General features: G+C 40.9%; 1 protein-coding gene across 1 annotated transcript in view; it reads right to left on the bottom strand.

Annotated features, from left to right (window-relative positions):
• Nucleotides 1-26,518, bottom strand: part of LOC308301474 (atrial natriuretic peptide receptor 1-like) — an 89,557-nt gene that overhangs the window by 22,726 nt on the left and 40,313 nt on the right. Inside the window, exons 5-6 of the mRNA XM_080745472.1 lie at nt 25,223-25,358; nt 2,731-2,822 (exon numbers count right to left, since the gene is read on the bottom strand). Of these exons, the coding sequence (XP_080601598.1) occupies nt 2,731-2,822; nt 25,223-25,358 (228 nt within the window). The remainder of the gene's footprint in view (nt 1-2,730; nt 2,823-25,222; nt 25,359-26,518) is intronic.

Raw genomic sequence — 26,518 nt, 5'->3', positions numbered from 1 at the left:
TGAGTGTTTTGAAAGGCTGGCTGAGGGAAGTATTGTTAGCTGCCAGAATGTAATAAAGAATGTAAAAATGTCTCCAAAAACTACAATATTTTGTCAAACAAGCAGGTAACCTAATGCTGCTGTAACGATAATCATTATCTACATCATCATCATGATCATGATCATGAAGTCATTCCAAGTTCATCAAAAAGACTTTCATCTTTGTGTCAGCCAAGGACTTAAATGACCTGCTGCAGTATGTTTCCATAATGGAAACCATAGACATACCATTACTAAAGTTATTATGCTTCTCTCAGTTTGGAGTGTGGAAAGGAGCAGAGCAACGATGAACCAGGAAAGAATAGCTAGATGAAAATGAACACCCAAAGAGACCAATAAAACAAAACAAAATAAAATAAAAAACACAGAAGGACCAATATGTGATCAAATTAAAAAACCCTGCTCCTACATACATGCTATGTTTGACTATGACATTTGCTTTTCAACATATCTGGTAAATTTGAGATTTACATACATTCTGCATGATCTACACTACAGTATGAGGTGGTTTTGTTTAAATCCCTGTTGACTGACTGCCAGTGTACAGAGGATTAGGGTCTCTCGTCTAAAGCACACAGACATGGAGTATACAGCCTGTGGCAAGCTTTACAAAGACTCTGGCACAACCTTTAGTAGAGAGAGGTATTAGGTTAGAGGAGAAAAAGAGAGCCAGGAGAAACTAAAAGAAAAAAAGACTGATGAATATGTAAGTAAGATAGAGTGGTGAGGTTAAAGATTAAGAGGTGAGAGAAAGTGAAAAAGCAAGAGAGAGTGACTGAGAAGTAGATGAGGAAAAAGAGAAAGATCCAGACAAACAGAGGGATAAGAGAGACATGATGTTTTGTGTGGGATGATACGACACCATGAAATAGCATGGGAGAATGTGTGTGCACTATGACGTGGTGGCAAGCAGTTTTGAGGCATTTTTAATTAAATTGATTATTTCCAATTTCTGCACTACATCTCAGGCAAATATTATATTTTTACTCCACTACAATTATATGAAAACTTTTGTCATTAGTTACTTTGTAGATTTTGATTGTTATTACAAAATATACATTACCCATTTCAGCCCCATATATTTTGTCTGTTTGAAAATATCCGATCTTCAAGCTCACAATGCGTTGCGATGTGACGCATTGTGAGCTTGTAGATCTGCTATTTTCAAAATATTTGTATACATTTTATATATGTTGAAAACTTGTGAAACGGGACATTCTGCATAATGAGTACTTTCTACTTTTTGTATTTTAAGTACATTTTGATACCAATACTTTTGTACTTTTACTCAAGTACATTTTGAATTCCAGACTTGTACTTGTAATAGAGTATTTTACATTGCAGTACTGATACTTTAGCTTAAAAAGTACTTTTTCCACCACTGCTGTGCACTAAAACGGAAAAGATAAAATACAGAGAGGGAGACAGAGTGAAAAACAATGGCTCAGAATCACATGCACACACCTGCTTACATTGCACACTTTCTCTCCCTTTCTCGCACCCACATGCATACGAATGCACAGATACACATGCACAGTAAATGCACACTTGCAAAAAAAAAAGAGCTAACTTAGGCATTTGCAGAGTAAGAGCGTTGTATCTTTAGGTGGAGGACAGCTGTATGGTGAGATTAAATGCGTGAATGCAGAAATGTAACGTAACAATAAATGTGGGAATGTAAGTCGGGGCTGAGGGGGCGTGGGTGAGGGCTGCTGGTGAACAGACACCACCACAAAATAAGATCCCATAAAGTTATTGCTCATTTTCGTGGCTTAGCATTAAGTTCATTAGTAGCCCACATAACCTACCCAACACAATCATCAAGTCAAATCGTATAATTTGTCTCTTATAACTGTTGTGGATTGCTACTATGTTATACCTCTATAATACTGTATATTATCTTAACATTCTTATACTCTACCACAGTGGTTCTCAACCTTTTCATATTTTAACTGGGGACCCCCCCCCCCCACCCACCCTGAGCACTAAGAGTTGAGGCATTACATTTTGTATAACAAGGTTCTACCTTGTTATACAGAATGTTCTACATGCTCACAACGCCTCGCGTTGCGAGGCGTTGTGAGCATGTAGATCGGCTATTTTCACATTATTTCTGCATCTAATATTTGACAATTTGGCCAATGTTTAAAAGGTCCTTAAATTGTCACTTGAAATGTGCAGATACCCTAGGCTATACACTTAAAATGCATGTTGGTTTGTTTACTGTTGAGTGAGAAAATAATGTTGAACATTAAGTTAATAATCTGGGGACCCCCCCAAAATAATTTGGGGTCCCGACCCACATGATGAGAACCACTGCTCTACCACTATATACTATTTAACATTTTGTTATTCCATACTACAGTATATTATATACGATCTTACACTTTTATATTTACTGTTACTGTTACTACTTGTATTTGCCTGTATCTCTCTCTCTCTCTCTCTCTCTCTCTCTCTCTTTCCCTCCGACACGGTCGAGGCAGATGGCCATCCACCCTAGAGCCTGGGTCTGCCTGACATTTCTTCCAGTTAAAAGGGGGAGTTCTTTGTTGCTACTGTCGCAAAATTGCTTGCTCAGGATGGGACTGTCGGGTCTCCGCTCTACATGTAAAGTGTCTTGAGACAGCTTGTACACTTTAATACATTTTAATTGAATAGTGCATCTTGTACAGTAGTTGTAACAGGGACCTGGAAGGTACTTGTGTTGGTGTCCATGTCCCACAGGGCGAAGTCAGTCTCTCTGTCACCATTTTCATCGATGTGCACCACTCCTGTCACACCTGAAAGAAAAACAAAATTTGTGCATCATGTTTGACATGTTAAGAGAGGTGGTTTCGTTAAAATGCTCTCTAGGTCAGAGACAAGCCATAACCCTCGGATACTTCCGGTCAGGGACCACAAGGTCAGAGAGAGAGCCCAGAAGATTGCTTCTTCCAGTATCTTCCCCCACCTCCCTGACTATTACTGGACAATAGCTAACTAGCCTAAGCTAATAGCTGACCAACAAGGCTTTTTCTTATTTGGTATCCAGGACACAGAAATGTTGATTGAAATGTTCACTTTTACAGTCACAGATACAGTGACACCAATTTACAAAATACAGACACGCGTGCACGGCACACGCATGCACGCACGGCGAGCGCACGGCACGCACGCACGCACGCACGCACGCACACACACACACACAGACACACACACACACACACACACACACACACACACACACACACACACACAGCCACAGACTGAAGCAAGAGTTACTGCTTGTTAGTCGAGCATTGAAGCATTCCAGAAATATAATGAGGCTGTCTGTTTATTTGTGTTTAACATCTTAGTATCCAGCACAGGGTGCTGAAGCGGCTCAACTATTGCCTTGATGACTGAACCAGATCCACTGAATTAAAAAATGAAGGCCTCATTAACAAGTGAGTAGACAATCTGTAAAAGAGTGATAACATATCAGAGTTTGTGATCCTGGAGGTGGGATGCAGTGTTGTTTTTGACAGCAAATTTTGATTTAGTTTTAGTCATAGTCTTTTGAGTAAAATGTAAAAAAATATATACTAAGTTTTAGTCATAATTTAGTCACCTGAAAAGCTTTAGTTTTAGTCTCTATTTTTGTTGACTAAATATCATAAGGTTTTAGGCGACTAAATCTACAGTTGATTTAGTCAACTAAAATGTATTTTTGCAGGCCTTGATGGCATCGTAATGACACAGCACGACGCGTTGTGAGCTTGTAGATCTGCTATTTTCAGCATGCAACATCTGAGAGCAACCAAAAATAAAATGACTCTCTTCTCCACTAGTCCCTCCCCAACATTTTTAGTCGAAACCAGTGTCGAAATCAACACTGGTGGGATGGGTAAATGAGGATAAAAACACGTGATGTAGTTCATCTGGACTTGGACACAGGACACGGCAATGCATCAGCAGCTGAGCCTTGAAATTGTGACTTTGTGTTGCGCAATAGTGAAAGAAACGGCAAATGCATCCGAATGAGGAAAAGACGGGGGAGCAGGTGGGGTGGAACGAACCGGAAAACAAGCGTGAATACGAGTGTGATAATGAGAGAGACAGCTTGCAGATTTTATTGGATTTTTTTTTGCAAGTGGCCAATATATCAGGTGTGTTTTTTGTTTTTTTCATTTTCTTTGACAGACCTATTGTCCCCGCTCGTGCCTCCATGACCTTTTGAAAAGGCAAAAGCCATGCTTCTTCAGAGAGATGAAAGTAAGGTGATATAAAAAAGAACATACACACAGAGAGAGACAGAGAGAGAGAGAGAGAGAGAGTGAGAGAGAGAGAGAGAGAGAGAGAGAGAGAGAGAGAGAGAGAGAGAGAGAGAGAGAGAGAGAGAGGAGAGAGCAAGAGCGAACAGTGTAAGTGGATATGGAGAGAAGGAGAGAGATTGAGAAGGACATACATAAATAAATAGAGACATAGAAACAAGACAGAGAAACAGAGATTGTAGCCTACTTGAACGAGAAGGTAAAGCGAACAGAGTGAAACAATAGACGGAGAGAGTAATAATATGTGGGATTGAAACGACACCTGAAATAAAACAAAAAAAATGTAATAATAAAAGGAAATAACAAATTCATGAGAACACAGAGCTGTCAGTGGGGAGAGAGAGGGAAGAGAGATAAGAAGGGGCTCATTTCAGGGAGGTCACCCACACTAAAACTGTCAGGCAGAAACCTTGTATCTCCAAGTTTCAAATTTGCATGTTTTTTTTTTTTCCTTTTTGTAAATTAAAACCCTACATCATACAAAAGTGTCGCTCGAAAGTAGTGAAACTAGCCGATCTACAAGCACACAACGCCTCGCGATGCGAGGCGTTGTGTGCTTGTAGATCGGCTAGTTTCACTAATATAAGTCGTTTTTGAAATAATAACAAAAAAGGAAGGTTTCGGACACACAAGGTTTCCATCCGACAACAACTAAGTGTTTTGTGCTCTAATCCTCCACATACGGGGGGGAACGATAGTAACACGTTAGGTAACCAGTAGGAGAGGTTAATTACCACCGATTAGCCACGTTAGAAGACCGGGGGTTCATTTCCATTTGAAAAGACAGGAGTAGCATGGTACCCATTAGCACTTGCCGGAGATTGGTCTCCATGGTGATGGGGGTAATTATGGTTCACCCAAGAGGAGCCTATAGCATTGGTCAGGGGGGGGGGCTGCCATAGACCAGTGGTTCTCAACCAGTGGTCTGGGGACCGCCAGTGGTCCTTGTGGGGGTTCCAGGTGGCCCCAAAACTAAATGACGTAGTCGTCGGTAACCAAATGGACCCTTACAGATCTTTAACTCTTGATGTGTAAAATGAAACCAAATGGTTTCATTGTATGCTCTCAAGAGTTAAATTATTGTTAAACATCTGCATTACTTAATTTACATGAAGTCTACACAATTAGAGAATGTAGAATATTTTTAATTTTTATCAAAGTTTGCCTGTTTTATCTCTCCTATGGGGTACCAACATCAACACAGCATGGAATTGTGGACAAATTCTTATCTAAAGATAACAAAATATTCAAAGTTTTGGGTCTGAGAGGCTCAATGTCATCAAATGGTGGTCCATGGCTCAAATGCTGAATAAATAATGGACCTTGATATGAAAAAGGTTGAAAACCACTGCCTTAGTCCAGTGGTTCTCAACCTGTGGGTCGGGACCACCAGGGGGGTCCCCAGATGATTAATTAGCTTCATGTGTAACACTGTTTTCTCACTCAACAGTAAACAAACCAACATACAGTTTAAGAGTATAGGGGGTATATGCACATTTCTAAAATGACAATTTAAGGACTTCTTAATACCTCTAAAATGACAAATTAAACATTGGCCAAATTGTCAAATATTAGAGGCAGAAATTGTGAAAATAGAACCGTGTTATACAAAATGTCAACTCTGAGAACCACTGGTCTAGATGGCAACACCCTGGGCTATGGCAACACTCTTGCAGCCTTAAGTGATTCAGACAAATTTGGGCTGCGCTGCCATGCACAAACACCGTCACAACTCTACACCACATTATAAGTTCAATAACAACCACTATAGGGGTTTAATGGAAAAGCCAGACATTTCAATTTTTTTATATATATTTCTGGTACTGCCTAAAAGTGTTTTCCTTTTTCCATATATTACTTTATGTTTTGCTTACAAATCTATTCTTCTCCCCTCAGGGCTAGCGTGCGAGCGGGTGGGCATATGTCAGGGTTTGTTTACGTAGTTGTGTTGTATTTTGTTCTGTTTTCTGAAATATATAGTGTATATATAAACAAAAGGAAAAGCCAGACAGAAAGATAATAACAGTATTTTCCTTTTCTGATGGTGTCTCCATACAGGTTATTCTTCTTTCTTACTATTTACTATAGGTCTATACGAAGTTCTTCAGTTCCTCGCTTCATCTACATGTATAAGGCTGGGCTGAGGCGTACAGTATAGCAGCAGATACTTGGCCTGATTTAGGTGTCATGGTATCTATATATGATTTAGAGACGTTTCAATGGTGCTGTGGTGACGGTCGCAACTACTATGAAAAGCTCCACTAGCTGTCCGTCTGTCTGTCCGTCACGTCACACTTTTGGCCCTGCTCTTATATCTGGCACCGTTGCCCCTATCCTTGTCAAACCTTGCACACACACTCCTTGACTGTCAAACCACAACCTCCGCCCCTGATTTCTCACATGCCCCTCTTCTAGCGCCACCATGAGGTTACATGCGACCTGACAGTCGCTTATCTCCCGATCAGGGAGTCTTACTGGTAATGTAATGTCAATTAAAGAATCTGAGCATTCTCAATCCAATATTAAGCATCTGTGATGCTCATGATGCAACACTCTTGCAGCTGTCCCTTTGTGAACATAAGTCTTCAACTGTCTCAGAGTTGAGAAATGCTGGGAGTTTGGAGAGCACCTGCAGAGGTGTCATTCAGGTGGTAGTGGTTTGCTAATTTCTGTAGGTACTGTAGCCAGTTGATTGTCATCACCGTTTTGTTTTTAATAAATTAATGTTCAATTACTTTGTTGGATCTCTTTATGCAGCAAGTGGCAGCTGTACTGCAGTGGGATGAAAAGGAGGACGGAAATAGTCGAGGAAATAGTCTATCACACACCTACACTACGTCGCACCGCCGATCCAACTGGTATGCCAATATACTGTATGGAGATCTCTGTATCTGTCAGTCCTTGTCCCTTTTATGCCCCTTATACTGTATATCACTTAACCTGCCTGTGATAATATTTAAATCATCTTTTCTTTTGTTAAAAGCTAAATAAACTCAGCTCCCTGCTACCAAACTAGAATGAAATGTAGTCATGGTCATTGGGTAGTTACAGAACTTCATATCATTGCAAGCCCTCACTGCTATAAAAATATAGTAAATCTCTCTGGGAACAGCTAAGTGGTGGTGGAGGACAGAAGTTACAAACAACATGACTGTGCACTTGTGACAGGAAAAGAGTTATTAAGCCGGAGTTACTTAGTTGCATGTGGGTGTCACACACAAAAAGAAGCCTGTGATCTGCAAGCCCACAATGCTTTGCATCACTACATGTTGTGAACTTGTAAATCGGCAAATATGAACTATGTATGAACTACTGTATGAATCGTATGTAATTATAAAACGAATATGAACAAATGAATTGGCTCTGTGAACTTGTAGAATCTTGGCATTCAGGCATTCGTGTGCAGTGCAAATTAAATCCCAGCTGAAGTTATATACTGTAGGACAGACACATCCATGCAATCATGTGCGTGATCAGACACGTACTGTAGGCCTACACGGGCACAACAAGCACATACTGTACTGCAGGGTTCCCCAATAGGCGGCCCGTGGGCCATTTGTGGCCCGCGGGAGGCTACTGTCTGTCCCACACCAACTCCAGTAATAATGGTGGTATAAGAGCAGCAACAACACTAGTATATCGTCGTTGTCGGGCGTAAATCTCGTATCTCCAAATTTGTATGTTCTTTCGCAAATCATACAAGGCCGTCGCACAAAAGTAGTGAAAACAGCAGATCTACAAGCACACAACGCCTCGCGGTTGTGTGCTTGTAGATCGGCTGTTTTCACTAGTTTAAATCATTTTTAAAATGATAAATTCAAAACGAACGGTTTTGGACATACAAGATTTTCACCCGACAACGATGAAAACTGTCGCTGGAGTAGTGGGAACGCCACCGTCGCCGCCTGCAATGTTGTGGCCCTCGGCTTGGTACCCGAGACATGGGGAAAACTAATTGGGGAACCCTGCTGTACTGTATATAGGTTTAGCTGTGCACGCACAAGAAAAGCAAAACACATTTTGCACACCCAGCGCAATTTAACTTATGTGTGTTATAACTGGGAGAGGAAATGGGTGAGCCTCAGGACCCTTTGACAACAAATCACAACACCTCCCTTTTACAGTAAATGTTACAGTTTAGTTTACTCCTTTTAGACTTCCCTGGCCTGACACTAATGCATCCATTATCACGTTTTGCAGAACAGTGGGCTATAACAAGACATTATGAACATGATCAATCAACCTTTCAAAGAGTTTAACATCAGATGAAAGGACTCTTTTAAATCAAGCTAATTGATGACAAAGACTGTGATAACCACTCTATACCTACTACTGTAGTTGTTTTCAACATTTGTTTATTTAGAATGTATAAGTCAGCACCCTCCTTCTGTCTTGTATACACAGCCCAAATCATCATCTGATCTTACATACTTACTAAGCCCTATGCCCACACCTTACAAGCGTATATCAGTGACTCTACTGATTTCTCATGTCTTACTACTGTATATTTGTTTTTGCCCAAGTTTACACAAATATATGACATTTGGAGGCTTTTCTTCTTTATACGTTTTGCCTTTTACATGGGTATTTTCAGTTACATACAAAAAAAAGTGCAGTAAGCAATAAATACAAAACAGGCCATAATATAAAAGGCAGTACTAGAAACAGATCAAAAATAAAAGACAGACACAAATAAATAAAACCAGACAATATACTAAAACAAATAGGAGGCTTTACACTTCTATTTCCAGAATTAGGACTATACAATCATTCCATCTAATCTGTTAAATCAGAGATGTACCAATTCATTATGACAAATAACTATTTTAACTAACTACTACCATTTCTACAAGTTTCTGGGAGGAGCATGGGATATATTTATGTGCCCAATTAATGCTTTCTTTTCATGTCCCTGAATCTAACAGTGGGCCAGTTGCTCTGCTTGTAATTTTCATTTCCGTACCAAATTAGCAGACCATTGAGGCCAAGAGATGGACGGCCAGCAGGTGTGTTTATGTGCTCAGAGAAATGACATTTTGTCTAGCCTTGATTGGACTAAACCATTCTACGGCTGTGGAAATGTCAAAGCTGTGTGCGAGGTTATTAGAGTCATAAATAACTCCTACAGGTGTGGCCTGCCACTGTGCGAGGGAGAGCAGACCTTTGAGATGGACGCAGATCATCGCCGTGATGGGAGATATGGCTGCTCACACAGATTACGCTCACACACACACGCACACGCACACACACACACACACACACACACACACACACACACACACACACACACACACACCTACACACACACAATAAATACATGCAAATACACACAAACGTGCACACACACAAACATCAACACGTGCATGAGTAATAATACAACGGGGCTCACATGTGCAGTGAGCAAACTCACAGGCAGCTACACCCAAGGAACCACATGAATGCAAAATGCAGTCCATCATAAGACCACCCGCGTGCGCATGCAACACACACATTTTCCATGAAACACCCTGCTCCCCCCCCTACAGTCATTAACTTCCCTATTCCACATTACAATTGGTGACTGTTTAACTCCGCCTGCGGTCGGTGTGGGAAAATGACATTATCTGTGTGTTTGGCTGTCTGGCTTTAGCCTATAGTGGACGGAAGTGAATTGCTGTGCTTATGATTTAACACCCACCTATAGTGATATGATAGTGAACATTGAACCATGTGAGTCACGCCCTGGGGTAAGTGACGTATTGCTTTCCAGGCATACAGTGTGTGTCTGCGTATGTATGTGCGTGCGCACACTACACTGCACATACATGCAAACGATAAAGCAAAGGTAAACAAAGAGGCTGAAAGAGAAAAGTAGAGGATTTAATTGGGCCTCTGTTGGATTTTTATTTGCTTTTTATCTGTGAAAATTGATTTTACCTTCACACGCTCTACTCAGCGTGGATGAGGGGAAATCCAGTTGTAACTGTAACCAAGTGTACAAATATTGAGGTGGCTGTGAACATCAGTGGGTAGAGAGGCAATCTGTTCAGAATGACGCCAGGTTATAAACTGGGCCAACTGTGCCAGTGCCCAGGGGCCCAATGACAATTTACCAAAAATGTATATCGTTGTTGTCGGGGGGAAAAAAACGTTTGTTTTACATTTATCATTTCAAAAATGATTTAAAATAGTGAAAATAGCCGATATACAAGCACACAACGTGTGAAACAAAAATGTTTCGTACAACTGTACATTGTGCAAGTACAGTAACGGCAGGGGAAGCATCTAAGGACATAGACAAACATCTGAGCTATCCGTGTGCAAAGGTCTGTAGAACCCCAGACATGCTTACTCGGTTACTCGTTATGTGAAAGTCCTATGACCTCTATGAAGTCTGACATCATACACACAATCCCCCCAGTATATGGAGTATATTCCCTGTATGTATAACCAGCCACACTGGTTAGACTGACATGTTATATTGGCATTCACAGATATGGGCTTAATATTGATGACATAAGGGATCTCCATATATGGGCATACAGTAAAAGGGATTCTACTAGTTTGGTTCCCCTGACATTACAGTGATGTCAGAATGTGAGGTCAGAGCGTAACAGTCAACAATAAAAGATCAAACCCTGGTTAAATATTCGGAGAGATAATTGGCTGTGGGGCTGGGGTCAGTACAATACAGTACATTTTCCTTTTGCAGATTTACGTTGTGAGAAGTATTTCACATATTTCACATGTTGTTTTACCTTTCCTTGTTGTATGAACTGGTCTATTGAACTGCACATTTATGTCACATAAAGCTGACTATTATTATTTTTTGGTTATCTTCCAAGACGCCTTTTGGAAGGTGTTGTATGTTGTGGGTGCACAGTGAATCTTGGTACACTGAACGAGTCCACAAGCGTCGTCCCAATCCATCGTCCCTGGTGAGAACTGGCTGTCCATTAGTTAATGGACCAGAAACCAGGGAGAGAGAAGCAGATGTAACCTGATCTGTCCACCAACGCCCAATAGCCCCCCCCCCCACCCTCCCTTCCTCTCTTTCATGATCTGTAGCGACAGACCACCTCCCTTCATCCATGTCATGTATTTGTCATGGATATTGGTTATGATGAAATCTTATTAGATTCTACCTCCATCTCTCTACTCTGTCTCACTTGCTATTTTGGTCTCTCCATTTCTCAATTTCACTTTTTTCCTCACACACAAACACATACAGTACGCCCGCCCGCCCGCCCGCCCGCACGCACGCACACAGACCTCGTTGTCTGTCCTTATTGATCTCTTTTTTGAGGACAGCAGCATTAGCACCTCTATCAAGTATTGATAACTGTTAATGAGCTTTCCTTTGAGTGTAGGAAGCCTGGATGAGAGGAGGGAGGTAGATGCAGGAGAGACGATTACAGATTCAAAGGGCATATGACAAGTAAAGTTTCAGGGGGAGAAAAGAACAAGACAGAGTCTAATAACTGTGTGGCCTCCCCGTGCAGTCTTTATGGATAGCAAATGACCAATAGCGTGCAGTTCACGAAGGGATCATTGCAGAGAGTTCACATTACAAGCCAGCCAGGGATGCAACGAATCATTGACATCAGTGCCGTTTTGGGGTGTGTATCTATCTGGTCTATACCATCGTTGTCGGGTGGAAACATTGTATGTCCAAAACCTTCCTTTTTTTCTTTTATTTAAAATCGATTAAAATGTAATATAATATAAAATAATATATAATATTCCATCTACGTTGAGTGCTTGTAGATCGGCTATTTTCAGCACAATTGGACATAAACACATCTGGCTTCCAAAACCTATCTTGTCATAAGTCAATACACCACACCTCATTACGTAGAAGTAAATGCACAAACATTTGACCATTTAACCTAAATCCAAAATTAGTATGTTGTGTCCTGTGCCTCATGTTTTACATCTGTTTTACAATATTTTTGTGCGACAGTCTTGTATGATGAAGCAGGGCTTCACCTTACAAAACAACGTACAAACGTGAAACTTGGAGATACAAAGTTTCTGCCCGACAGTGACGATATGCTACAGAGATACATCATGCAGGCACTGTCAAGGTCCTGTTTCATGATCTCATGCCTGACATTGATATACCCCACTCTACTCTGTGGGGACATGCATAGAGACATACAGTTAAACCACTCTACTCTGTGGGGGTATGCATTTCTAGCGACATACCGTTAAAGTTTTTAGCTACTGTATAGCTATTAGAAAAAATGTTAAGCAAAAAGAAACATCTTTCCATGCATTTATAGACTCAGGGGGAGCTAGGGGCTTTACGATATTTCTATGTATAGTGGGGACAATGAGTTTGATCCGGGCATTTGGCCTCCATTGTCATACAAGTAGAAAGGTCAAAAACGCAAGAGAAGATTGCTTATTTATCGACTGCTTATTTATCGACTATCGACTGGAACGATACAGTGCACTTTAAATCTATTTATCTATAATAAGTACTGTATAATTATTGCAAGTACAATAAGTGTATTTGCCACAAAAGCAAGGGTTTTGATTCTGGAAGGTATTAACTTCTAGACCATAAGGTTGTAATTTCTTCATCTAGAAATGATTGAGTATAGCCTTTGGCTAAACACAGAGCCTTTAAATCAGCAGTGGGCAGAGCATGCATGGAATGCTGTGAGATAAATCACAATTGGACATAAACACATCTGGCTTCCAAAACCTATCTTGTCATAAGTCAATACACCACACCTCATTACGTAGAAGTAAATGCACAAACATTTGACCATTTAACCTAAATCCAAAATTAGTATGTTGTGTCCTGTGCCTCATGTTTTACATCTGTCTTGAGGCCTTGCAAATCACAGTTTGGCAGCTTTCTCCAACTTTGAAGGAGAAGCTCAATGCAAGGATGTAAAATCCTGAGAGACCTGTAGGTCCATTTGTAAACTCTCACTTGGTAAAGATAATAATGTCCCTCAAAGGGTATCCATGAATTCAAGTCTCCGCGGGATGAGTAATAATCAATAATAGAACAAAATGAATGGGTGAACTATCCCTTTAAGCACACAAGAAATTGTGAGTTTATACCTGATGCTCTGCTTTTCATCAATGTATCCATGATGTCACTATAACTATGCAAATCTCACCTTCACCAAAAGTATTTCTGCCACCTATCAATTGCAACTGTTTTAAATCAAGCATCTTTACTCTATATATTAGACTTTGTATTATTATTATTTTTTTACAGTATGTGCTTTCCTGTAATTGATCTATACTCTGTGGTCCTTATATCTCTATTCTCTCTTCCCTATTCCAACTGTGTACTGTAACTGCAATATTGATACATTAATTCACTCACTATTGATTTACGCCTGAAACCCTATATTGTGTAAATAAAGTTGATTCTGATCAACATCGCCAAAATATTGCCACCGTTCTGCCGATGTGGCAGTTACAGAGAGATACTACTTGAAAGTTACTACTGCAGAGTGTGATTATCAGCTCTATCCAGATCCTAGCATTAACCAGCCCAGCCAGCCAGTACAGTAGCTGGAAAAGCATGTGTGGGAAGCAGCAGTGGCGGTAAAAGTCCAGCTGTAAAGGCCACTGGGTGATGGATGTCCTGGGAAGGAGAAAGGAGATGCAGGCGGCCAGAGAGATATAGAGAAACAGGCGAGGAGTAAGAGGCGAGCACAGGACGACGACTCCTCCTGGACCCAAGGAGGAGGTGGAGGAGAAGGGGTTGAAGCCAGAGGCAGGAAGCTCTGGTTTCACCCGATTAGATTTCCAGCCTATTTTTGGGGGTCCTGCCCCCCCTCCCCCCCTTTTTTTTAAAAGGTCTTTATTCAGCAAGACAAAGAGGAGAAAGAAAACATGAAAGATAGAAAAAGGCAGTAGAAAGGGCCATGCTGAATGACGATGGAGGAGATGAAAGGAAACCATTACAAGTGATGACAAGATGGCAGCGAAGATGGAAAATAAAATGACAGTAATTGAAATGCTGAAGAAGAGTGTCCCGAAGGGCTGTGTCCACAGAAAACATGTTTCTTTTCATGGCAGAGCACTATCGATATAAGAAATATGAACGCCCAGAGCGCTTCCAAAGTGGCACTTACTGTTGCTACATAGGTTTTGTCGTCACAATAGCCTAATAAGATACAGTAACAGAATGGTAAACATGAATGCCAATTTCTGTGCACACAGTCCCCAATAGTGGAGATCCATACAGTACACGCTGCTCTTTTACCTTGTTCCGTAAAGCACTTGTAACCTTGTTTGGAAAAGCGCTATACAAATATATTCATTATATTTCAAATTCATTGCATGCCCACAGCACCACAGTCATTCTTTGGAGGATACATTTTCTTCACAAGGTGAATTTGAGACTCAACATTTACAAATGGACAATTGCCGGGAACTACTGTATACAGTATGGGAACTTTCCATATAGAACAGGACTGTTCTCAATATACACACAGCTGAGAGCAGTGTTGATTTTGACAGGAAATGTTTGATTTAGTTTTAGTCATAGTCTTTTTAATAAATTGTCATTTCGTCAGCTGAAATGTTTTAGTTTTAGTCTAGTTTAGTCGACTAAATATCATATGATTTTAGTAGACTAAATCTACAGTTGATTTTGTCGTTGGCAGACCTTGATTTTACACTTGGTTGCCTGCTGAAAATAGCCTATCTACAAGCTACGCGTCGTGCTGCAACGTGTTGTGAGCTTGTAGATCTGCTATTTTCAGAGTGCAACCAAACATAAAATGACTTGTCTTTTAGTTCTACTGGATCTCTTCTCCTCTAGTCTCTCCCTAACATTTTAGTCTAGTTTTTATGTGTTGACGAAACTGTCAAACATGTAGTCTTAGTTTTAGCACACAGTTCCTAGTAGTGGAGATCCATACACTGCTCTTTTACCTTGTTCTGTAAAGCATTCATAACCTTGTTTGGAAAAGCGCTATACAAATATATTCATTATTTCATTCTTTGGAGGATATATTTTCTTCACAAGGTGAATTCAAGGCTCAACATTTGCACAAGGACAATTGCTGGGAACTACTGTGTATGGGAACTTTCCATGTAGTTATCGAACAGGACCGTTTTCAATATACTGTACACACAGCTGAGGGACATGTCAGTTTTGGGAGACCTGCAAGTCATTTGAAGACTTAAGAATAGAGTTCGGTATACCACATAATCACTGGTAAGGACATTTGTCTCTCTCTCATCAACCCCCACTAAAGTTGAGACAGTGGAAATAATTCGAAAACATTTTGGGGCAAGGCCATGTTGCGTCTGCAGTCTGCATATTATGCCATGCTCCTTGACACTTCTGACTCGAGTATATTCGCGTCTAAGATACCATAGGAAAGGCATTTAGAGGTTACAATTTCGGATGAGGACTGGGTTAAAATCCTCAGGAATGGGAAGAAAATGTCAAGAGAACTACGTACGTGATTAATTTTAAAATTATAAATAGAATATACTGGACGCCATCGAGACTGTTCTGAATGCCCTGAGTGTTGGAGGTGTCAGGACATGGATGGTACAGTGGTGCATATGCCCTGGAGCTATCCAACAGTCCAGGACTATTGGACGGCTATCATAGTCTGTAAAAATTGTCTGAAGTTGACAGACATGGCCCCATATGATGATGAAGAGACTGTGGAGAGTGGAAAACGGTAAATAATTTCTTTGATTAGAAGAATAAGACTATTGTTTTCCAAGTATCTGATGCTGCATGATACTAATTACAATAATGTATTATAAACACATTTATTTCTGTCTCTGCACACTAGGCTACTGTCGTTGCATCAGTTAATAATATCCTCAGTGTTAATTTAACCCAGAGAGAGTTAATATCTGTGTTAATTAAATCAACTAGAAGCTCGGCCGCCCGCGTCTAGTCGGCAACCTGGCCAACTCGGGAACGATGTAAATAGGGAATGCATGCCCCGCCCTTTAATGCAATCCCCATTATACCTGTTGTCATAGGACCCGTTTTGACCATCTGATTGACTGTGTCCATGTATGCCCATATATGGAGATATCTGTCTGACTGCGTCCATGTTATGCCCATATATGGAGATCTCTGTATCTGCCTGACAGTCGGCCGAGCATTTATGCCCATATGGGGATCTCAGACACAGTGCCGGTTCCAGACAACAGCTCTGCATACGGAGAATCCAAACCTTTTGCGCTGGGTTCCGAAAAATCACGTATCGGGTCGGGTCGAGGCCGGGCACTGCACTACCTGCTGCGGCAGGTAGCACGCGTGCTGAATTTGAAGCTGGTGGGACGAACGGTTCTCAAGATACGCGGATTACATACATACATACATACATACATACATACATACATACATACATACACACTCACAGAGATTTTTTGTTGACTCATGTGGCATATGTGATGTCAGAGCCTTTTATGAAGTTATGTCACAATGAGTCATCGCTTGCTCCGGAACGGCCCGATGACAGTCATCTCCGCATACGGAGATTCCGAACCTTTCGTGCCGGATCCAAAAAACTGTGTATCGGGTCGGTCGAGGCCTAGCTAAGAACGTAGGCAAAGGTCTGAGTTATCTGTGTGCGAAATTTGGAGTCTGTAGCACCAACCATGTGCTGTCAGGGCTCTTTCGTACAATTCGGCCTCGGCTTCAATTAGTAGTCACGATATACTGTGCATCCAAAAGCTTCATGGACTAATCTGTTATGCACCTTGAAACACACTAATCCTTTTAAGCACAGTGTAAATACCATACAAAGTATTAGTAACGTACATAATAACAACATAGCATCAACTAGAAAATGTCTCAAAGTGGCCACTATGAAGACTATTTGAAACATTGTTCTTCCTTGGACTAGTGTGTGCGCAAGTTTCATGCCAATTGGACAGAGTGCGATTTGTGGCCTTTTGTGGAAAACGGGCCCCTCCTGCAAACTTTGAAAGCCAATCGTAGCCAATCAGAATGGAATCTGAAAAATAGCACCTGTGCAAAGTGAGCACATGAAAACAAGTATTTCACCACTTTGTTACACCTGTTAATCATATGATGTGACAATAAAGTTCATTCTGATTCTACAAATTATATGTTTTCCAAATCATATTGATTTAAACAAATTTGGGGATTCTATCAACAACAACAACAACAACAACAAAAAGTGTAATAATAATAATAAACTGCTAATATAACTCAATGGCTTCTCTGTGAATGAAAGGGTGCCGTTGCTATAGCTATTGCTGACATTATTTTGTTTCAAGTTTTAAGACATCCTCTGTTATTTTAAATGACATGTGATGGTCTGCGTTTTTTTGGGGGAGGATGTTCCAGTTTCTGTTGATGCCAGCTTTTGGAATCCTCCTCTTGGTTGTGATTTTATTAATGAAACGTTGATTGAGAAGATGCTCTGGGCCATTAGCCACAGGCAAACAGGGCACAGCATTTATTCTGAGACATGGATGTGGGGGAGTTGAGGAGGGGGCTCATTCTGTGAATGAAAGGCAGCCGTCCCCACTGCCAGTGCCAATGTTTGCCTGTGGCTAACTAACCAAGTTACCATGACGGATCCCTCATCTGTCTGGCCAGCTCCTGCCCGCGTTTCCCTCCGTTAGCCTCACATTGCCCTCCTCTAAGTGTTTACCTCCGCTGTTAGCGAGCTCCTAGTGATGGAGAAGGAGAGGGCGGTCGTTTCTCTGACAAAGGGTCACTTAAGGAGATGAAAGGAAAGACAGTGGACGTTAAAGGACGATGGATGGGTGGAAAATGAGAAAATGAGAGAGGAGGGGATGTGAGTGAAAGGAAAGGGAGATGGAGAGAAAAATAAATCATCATATATGCATGTCTCGCCCCCTGGTTACTGCTGTGCTGTCATCTTAAAATGAAGTTTAAATCAAGGGTGCGAGCACGACTCCAACTCCTTTCAACAATACTAAACTTTCTTACCGGCTGCACGGTCTGGAAAGGTAACTTTACAATACATTTCTCAAAGAGAACACCAGCACTTTTAATTTTATATATTAAGTAGGAATGGTATGCTGCAGAGCAGCGAGCAACGTACACATTTCGGCGTTAAGCCTTCATCAGTGTTGACACAATGCCGAAACGCGTAAAAAAGTCCCAGTCAGTGGGACTGAGTTACTAGGGCCCATAGGTGGAGGGGCCTTAATTATTTGATATACTTTAGCTATTGAAAAATAGCAGATCTACAAGCTCACAGCGCAGTAGTGCCGTGCTGCAAGCTTGTAGATCTGAAAAGAATTTTGAAGTTGTGAAAATGTGTGCAAGTCAAATGCCCCCAAACCCCCAAAATGTATAGAAAACTATGCATTTTGGTACAGTTATCAAACATATAATTTTCCGAATGTCTGTCTGAGTGAGTGTCTGTCTGTCTGTCTGTCTGTCTGTCTGTCTGAGTGTCTGTCACAGCGTTTCTCCTCAGTGGCTGGAGCAATTGATCTGAAATCGCATCACCATTAGCATATGAACACACCTGACATAACTGTGAAGCCCGTTTGTCACTTTCAAAAATCATATGCTGTATATTAGCATTTTTATGGTGTATCTATATATATTCTGCATCTAGCTTGAGGCATGTCTATTCTGCATCTAGCATGAGGCAACATGTTTAACCAGCTGTGTGTGTGTGTGTGTGTGTGTGTGTGTGTGTGTGTGTGTGTGTGTGTGTGTGTGTGTGTGTGTGTGTGTGTGTGTGTGTGCGCGCGTGCAGGCGGGTGGCGGGCTGGGGGTCGGTTGTCTGGCCCTGTTACAGATTTTGTCCAAAAATCATGCAGATCGGTACACAGTATCTCTGTAGCCATTAAACGAAACTGGTATTTCTTACATTGATGCTCCTACATATTATCATGCAAGCACCAGTTAAAGTTACTTTCCATCCCTCATATACTGTGTGCACAGTGCACAGTGCACATCCCATAACCCACACACTGCACATCATTTCGGAGCTCATATCTTTGAACGGGTAAGGGCTAGTACCTATAACACGCGATACAAACACAATAGGTCTTTCACCTGCATCAGGCTAACTGTAACATAGTTGTAACACATTCTATTCATACCATAATGCCCAAAACAACAAAACTTGAATTTTATTTATTTTCTTTTTTTGTAACTTTTGATTGGGTGGGCAGGATGCTCATTTGGGTGGGCTCTGCCCACCCCTGCCCCCCTAGAACCGGCCCTGATCTTCTCAGGGAAAGTCATCTCTTTCCCCATGTGCCCATGTGCAGGGGCGTCACAAGGGGGGTTAAAGTGGGACTGAGTTACTATGATCCAAGGTGGAGGGGCCTTAATTATTTTATACTTTAACTATTGAAAAATAGCAGATCTACAAGCTCACAGCGCGGCACTCGAGCTTGTAGATCTGCTATTTTTGAAAAGTCGCGAAAATGTGTGCAAATCTTTCAATATATAATATATGTATTTTTTGTGCTGTGAGCTTATATATCTGCTATTTTTCAATAGTTAAAGCACAAAATAATGAGTAATAATGCGTTCCCAGTCTAAATGGGTTAAACCCCCTCCTCCTATGAAGAGCGTTCATGGGGGGCCCACAGTGAATCCTTGTACCCAGGGCCCAGGATTTGGTGCGACACGTCTGCCCATGTGACCAGAACAGAGCCTTTGACCTCAGTGACCTTCCAAAAATAATCACCCTCTCTGCTGCCCGTCACCCTCACAAACAGCGGAGCCAGAGCCTATAAACCAAACACACAATCTGAACACCCATCAACCAAGCCTGCTGACCTGGTTCTTCTGATTGGACGGGGCGGGCGATGAAAGCTTGTCATTGGCTCAGAGTAGACAAGTGGTTTGTTTAGCCGGTCGAGCTGGAATGATCTCTCATAAACATGTAAGAGAGCATGGTGGCAAAGTAGAGAGGTGTGTTTGTGTGTGCGTGCGTGCGTGTGTGTGTGTGTCAGTGGTAGAAAAATACTGCAATATAGAAATACTCTGTTACAAGTAAAAGTCTGGAATTCAAAATGAGCTTGAGTAAAAGTATGAAAGTGTTGGCATCAAAATTTACTTAAAGTACCAAAAGTAAAAGTACAAAATGTAACCAAGGAATAAAATAGTGCTAAAGTGTTTAATGTATGTTTTATAATATTATAATTTATATCTGCAAAGTAACTAGCAACTAAAGTTTACAAATAAATTGTTGTGGGGTAAAAGTACAGTATTAGGATTAGAAGTAAAAGTATTGGAAATTTGAAATACTCAAGTAAATGTACTAAGTTACTTTACACCACTGGGGTGCGTGCGTGTGCATGTGTGTGTGTGTGTGTGTGTGTGTGTGTGTGTGTGTGTGTGTGTGTGTGTGTGTGTGTGTGTGTGTGTGTGTGTGTGTGTGTGCGTGTGTGTATGTGCGGTCATACACTCATGTTGAGACAAAAGGGAGATTTGGGGTGAAGAGGGATTGATGGGGCTTCTGTCGGCCCTCTCCTCAACAATCTATTTACCAGCTCATCCATCATTTGCAGCAGGCTTGTTGGTCTGTGTGCTTGGGAAAGCCCGTAGAGGAGGTTGGTTAGGTTCACCAACTTAAAGCTGCATACGTTGACCCACACAGCAACTGCATTTTCTCTTTCTCTTTCTCTTATGCTTGCCGTTTCTCCGTGCACATTAGACTTTGTAATAAAACAGAAACGCCTTAAAAGATTAAAAGATACATATAAAATTGATCATGTACACACGGCTGCCATTTTGCTCTCCCATCATACTTGGTGGAGAACTCCCTCTCCCCCCCCCCTTCTATATACCTTCTATCCCTATGTTACACCTTTTCTTTTTCTTTTTTCCTTTGTTTTAATCCCACAATTTTTGTAAACAATTTTTTTTAAAGATGAAAAGCAGTGAAAGTGGATGTACTGTAGCAAACAAATGCCATTGTTCGTGGTCATAGGTGAATGTGTGACTTGTTGCGCGTGTGTGTGTGTGTGTGTGTGTGTGTGTGTGTGTGTGTGTGTGTGTGTGTGTGTGTGTGTGTGTGTGTGTGTGTGTGTGTGTGTGTGCGCGTGTGGGGACAGGTTTTTATTACTTTGTGAGGACCAAATGTCCCCACAAGTATAGTAGAATTGGAGAAATAGACATTGTGGGGACCAAATAGTAGGTCCCCACAACGGTTTGGGTTAGGTTTAGGGTTAGGGTTAGGGTTAGGGTTAGGGTTAGGGTTAGGGTTAGGGATAGAGGTTAGGGTAAGGCCACAGGAAATGAATGGAAGTCTATGTAATGTCCCCACAACCTATGAAAACTAAGCGTGCGTGTGTGTGTGTGTGTGTGTGTGTGTGTGTGTGTGTGTGTGTGTGTGTGTGTGTGTGTGTGTGTGTGTGTGTGTGTGTGTGTGTGTGTGTGAAGGGGGGGTACTCAGTAAAATCCTCTGTTTTAACTCAAATAGACCCATAACAGTCAACATCTCTCAGAGAGTTAACGTTGCATGAGGACTTGCTGTTATAGGGTGGGGTTGTCAAACAGTAAAGGTGCCATAGTCCGAATTTGTTAAGAATACTATGCCTAACTCTAACCCTAACCCTAACCTTAACCTCAGTAACCCTAACTAAATTCGGACTAATGAACCTTCGGACTCATGGGCAGTCCACACAGTAAATGCTGTATCTTGTTAATGTATAGATGGATGGGGTTCATAAATCCTGTCTTTTATGTGTGTGGGTGTAGGGAGTGGAGTTTTATGCCGCACATTTTATAACTTTGTACATAATTAAATGCATAGATATGTATACTAAATCATTGCAGACAACTCTCATCCCGCTCACTACCTCTTCAATCTCCTCCCATCAGGCAGGAGATACAGAAGCATTATAAGCAAAACATCTCGCTTCAGAGACAGCACCTACCCCTTAGCTATTAGACACCTGAACTTGCACTGACTCGTTATGCACTTATGTGGCAATATACTGCTTATGTATATAGCACTTTAAACTTCTGCTGGGGATTGTTTCTGTTTTTGTTTTTTGTTTTATGTTGAGAGTGAACCAAGACAAATTCCTATCAACTTGTTGGCAATATGAATATGGCAATAAAGTTATTGAATCTATACTTTCCCCCGAAGCGAAGACACAGAGACTGTGCCAGGGTTGGATGGGGGGGGGGGGGGGGGGGGGGGGGGGAGTGGGACTGAGTTACTAGGGTCCATAGGTGGAGGGGCCTTAATTATTTGATATACTTTAGCTATTGAAAAATAGCAGATCTACAAGCTCACAGCGCAGCAGTGCCGTGCTGTAAGCTTGTAGATCTGAAAAGACTTATGAAAAGTCTTTGAATATATGTATTTTTTTTAAGCGAACATTTTGTAACTCAAATGTTGCTTCTGGGAGGGGGTCCCTGGAACTAAATATTTTCAGATGGGGGTCCATGGCCAAATACATATCATTTTGGGGGTCCTTCACATGAAAAAAGTTTGAGCACCACTGACATAGAAATTGAAAAACCTTTAAATATTCAAAGACTTGCACAAATGTTATAGATTTTTTCAAAAATAGCAGATCTACAAGCTTGCAGCGCGGCACTCAGTGCCTTGCTGTGAGCTTGTATATCTGCTATTTTCACTAATTACAGCACACAATAATTGAAGTGAATCCTTGTACCCAGGGCCCAGAATTTGATGGGACACCCCTGGATGGGAGGTCATGAGTCAGTTCCTCCACCAAGGAGAACTACATTTTACTAGATAATGTTTTTGATCCTTATTAATTCTATTTCCATTAAGCAGATTTAGTTTTTGTATTTCTTTCTAGTATTAAATTAGATAAAAAGAAAAACACTAGATAACGTAAAATCGACGTATCAATACGTAATGCGTTCAATTCAAACAGATGCATAAAAAAGCAAAAGAAGGAAAATGTATTTTGCTATGAAGTCACAATTATTTGGGAAGATGATGTTAATATCCAGTCGGCTGAAGTAACGTCTCCATTACAAGTCAACGCAAATAGCTTCCACCTCATCTTATTAATAGACACCTAATGAGACACACAATATGGCTAAAGTGGAAGGATTTTGAGTGACATCCACATTTGCAGTGTCCGGAAAATTTACTTCCAGGGAAACAAGAGGAAAAGAGAATTTGACTAAGACATGCAGGAACGAGACAAGATATGATGAGAGGGGCTGTTCAATAACACAATTTGCGACGTTGGCATTTTTGGGGTTTCTCTCTTTCTCTCTCTGCATCTGCTTTCTGTCTCTTTCCATTACCTTGAAGAGAAGCAGAGGGGGAAACATCTGCTTGTCCACCAAAAGCAGCAGTCAAACTGATCTATCTTTTCCATTCCTACACAGTGGAATCCTGGAATTAATTTATATATTTGTAAATCTATGAATGTACAAATGGAACCAAATGGACCCTAACAGTTTGGTTCCTTTTGTAGAGTTAAGAAGGATTTTTAACTGTGTACTGGTTTGAGGTGGTCTGTTCAATTTTACCATCTCATAACATAACTGATTTTACTTGGCATCGAACAAAATCTATACATACAGGCAAAAGGTAAAAAAACCTTCTATTTTTGTTTTTAATAAATCATTGCTTTACAGAATAATGATGTGTGATGGGTCAGTGTTGTTTTTGGGCATCCCAGAGTTTCTGTTGATCTCAGTCCTCTGGATTGTGTTTTTATTAATGAAATGTTGATTGAGAAGGTGGTCTGAGCCAGCTCGGCCTCAATCTATACTCAGTATTTCTTTTGAGTTGATGGATGCTCATATCTCTTTAAGATAAATGACAATTTGAGTGTTTTGTTAAAGCACAGACAACCTCCACAGAAATTCTTACTGTTACAAAATACAGGCCATTATGTGTATCTTGCCAGATCCACATAAGACCAAGACCACAGCTAGAGTAACTGTCAGATGACACATCATTATATTATACTGTACTGTATATTCATGCCGGTGTTCATAACCTCAGCCTTCTGCAGTTGGTCACTGAGGCAGTCCATTGACCATGTTCACACGGCTGCCATTTTGCTCTCCCATCATATTTGGGAGAGAACTCCCCCCCCCCCCCCCCCCCCCCCCCCATTTCTTTTTACCTAGTGTAAATTGTGCTACTCTCCCTCTGCCGACCTGGGGAGAGCAACAGACGCATGCTCAAGCTTCCTTCTATGCATGAGGAGTCCAAGCCGCTTTTTGACAGGGGGGAGTTTCCCAATTTACATTTAGCAGACGCTCTTAATTCAGAGCGTCTTACAATAAGCAATGTAATACATCAGCACATCAACATCAATACATCAAATAGGACGTAGTGAGGAACACGTTTCCCCTCCATCAGGCACTCCGTTTGACCAGGGGGAGGCAGTATAGAGACCAGGATTACAGCATGTTTTATGTTCCCGGTGTACCCTAGGGGACACAGGGTGAAAATGCAAACTCCACACAGAAAGGCCCTTTCGCCAACCCCACCTAGGGGTTGTGAGCACTGATGACGCGAAGGAGAGGATACGCCACCAGCGGCCACAGCTTCCCCAGCGGGAATCGAACCCAGGACCTTCTAGCTATAAGGCATTAACAAGAGCTTGTGACTGAATAATAAGTCTTTTTAGTCATCTGAGAAGTTTAAATGTTAGTCTAGTTTAAGTCGACTAAACATCAAAAGATTTTAGTCGACTGTGAGTAGATCTGCTATTTTCAGAGCGCAACTCCCAAGCGCAACCAAACATAAAATGACTTGTCTTTTAGTTCTACTGATTCTCTTCTCCACCAGTCCCTCCCTAACATTTTAGTCTAGTTTTTATTTGTTGACGAAATTGTCAATATGTTTATTTAGTCTTAGTTTTATTCATCATGGTTTAGTTTTTATTTCGTTTTTGTTAGTGAAAAAACTTAGTCGACCAACATTTTTCGTCATTGTTTTTAGTCAATGAAATGAACACAGACTCACCATGGTAGGTTCTGTTCCACATCTTGGTGGTGACGGTCTTCCCCACAGGCCTCTCCCCTGCTGGGTTCATGGTCTCCTGCAAAGCATGGGCGTAGAGCATCAGGCCGTCGTAGAAACCCGCAGAGATGATGTTCTTCTGGAAGACAGGAAACAGTTGAAGATGGCATTAAAATCTCTCTTCATATAGCAGACTGCTATCACTGCAAAATCTCAAGGACAAAGTTAAAAACCCAGGGTAATTACAGTCAAATTGTTACTATTGGAGCTTGTAAGAAAGATATATATATCAACATAATTTCACCCGCTTTACACCTACAGTATAAAACTGTGATGTAATGATGAATGTGATACCGATTCTGTTTTTCAACACTACAGTATGGATGGGTAACAGTGGAGGAAAGTACATTTACTTACTGTACATGTATGTACTGTACTTAAGTAAGATTTTTAGGTATTTGTACTTTACTTTGTATTTCTAATTTTCAATAAACTCCACTACATCTCAGAGGCAAATATTGTACTTTTTCTCCACTACAATTATTTGATAACTTTCAAATTACTAGTTACTTTTGTCGATTTTTATTATTATAACAAAACATACATTAACCACTTCAGCCCTATACTTTCGGCCATTTGAAGATAGACGACATACAAGCTCACAATGCGTCGTAGATCTTCTATTTTCTAAAGATTTTGTACTTTTGAAACTTGTGAGGCATTCTGCGTATTAAGTACTTTCTACTTTTGGTACTTTAACTACATTTTGATACCAATAATTTAGTACTTTTACTCAAGTCAATTTTGAATTCCAGACTTTTACTTGTAACAGAGTATTTCTACAATGCAGTAATGATGATACTTTTACTTAAGTAAAACATTTGATACATTTTTCCACCACTGATGAGTAATACCAGATGTAAGCTCTGTCTCTCTCGTACAGCGGAATAACTGTAATTTCCTGCTGGATTTATAAAGCCTTGACAAAGATAAAAATGTGCATACTAAATAACAGATCTCTGAAGCAGCCTGTCATCCAGGCTGAATGGCTGGCTGATTATATTTTAATTACACGTTAAGAAGAGGCCGCAGTCGAAACAGATAATGATGTCACAAGGCCTTATTAGAAGTGTTGATTTAATGGGCCCTCCTGCTATCAGCAATATCTAATCATTAAAAATTCATTAGAGTGGTTCCTAACCTTCTTTCCTAGGAGCCCCCCTTCCTTACATCCGACAAAGCTGAGACCTCCCCTTGTGCAGCAAGCGCACACACGTGCACTTCAGACATTTCTCACAT

The sequence above is a fragment of the Nannobrachium achirus genome (assembly GCF_963921795.1).
Source record: "Nannobrachium achirus genome assembly, chromosome: 2".
Classification (NCBI taxonomy): Eukaryota; Metazoa; Chordata; class Actinopteri; order Myctophiformes; family Myctophidae; genus Nannobrachium; species Nannobrachium achirus.
This window is presented reverse-complemented; position numbering and strand designations above follow the sequence as displayed.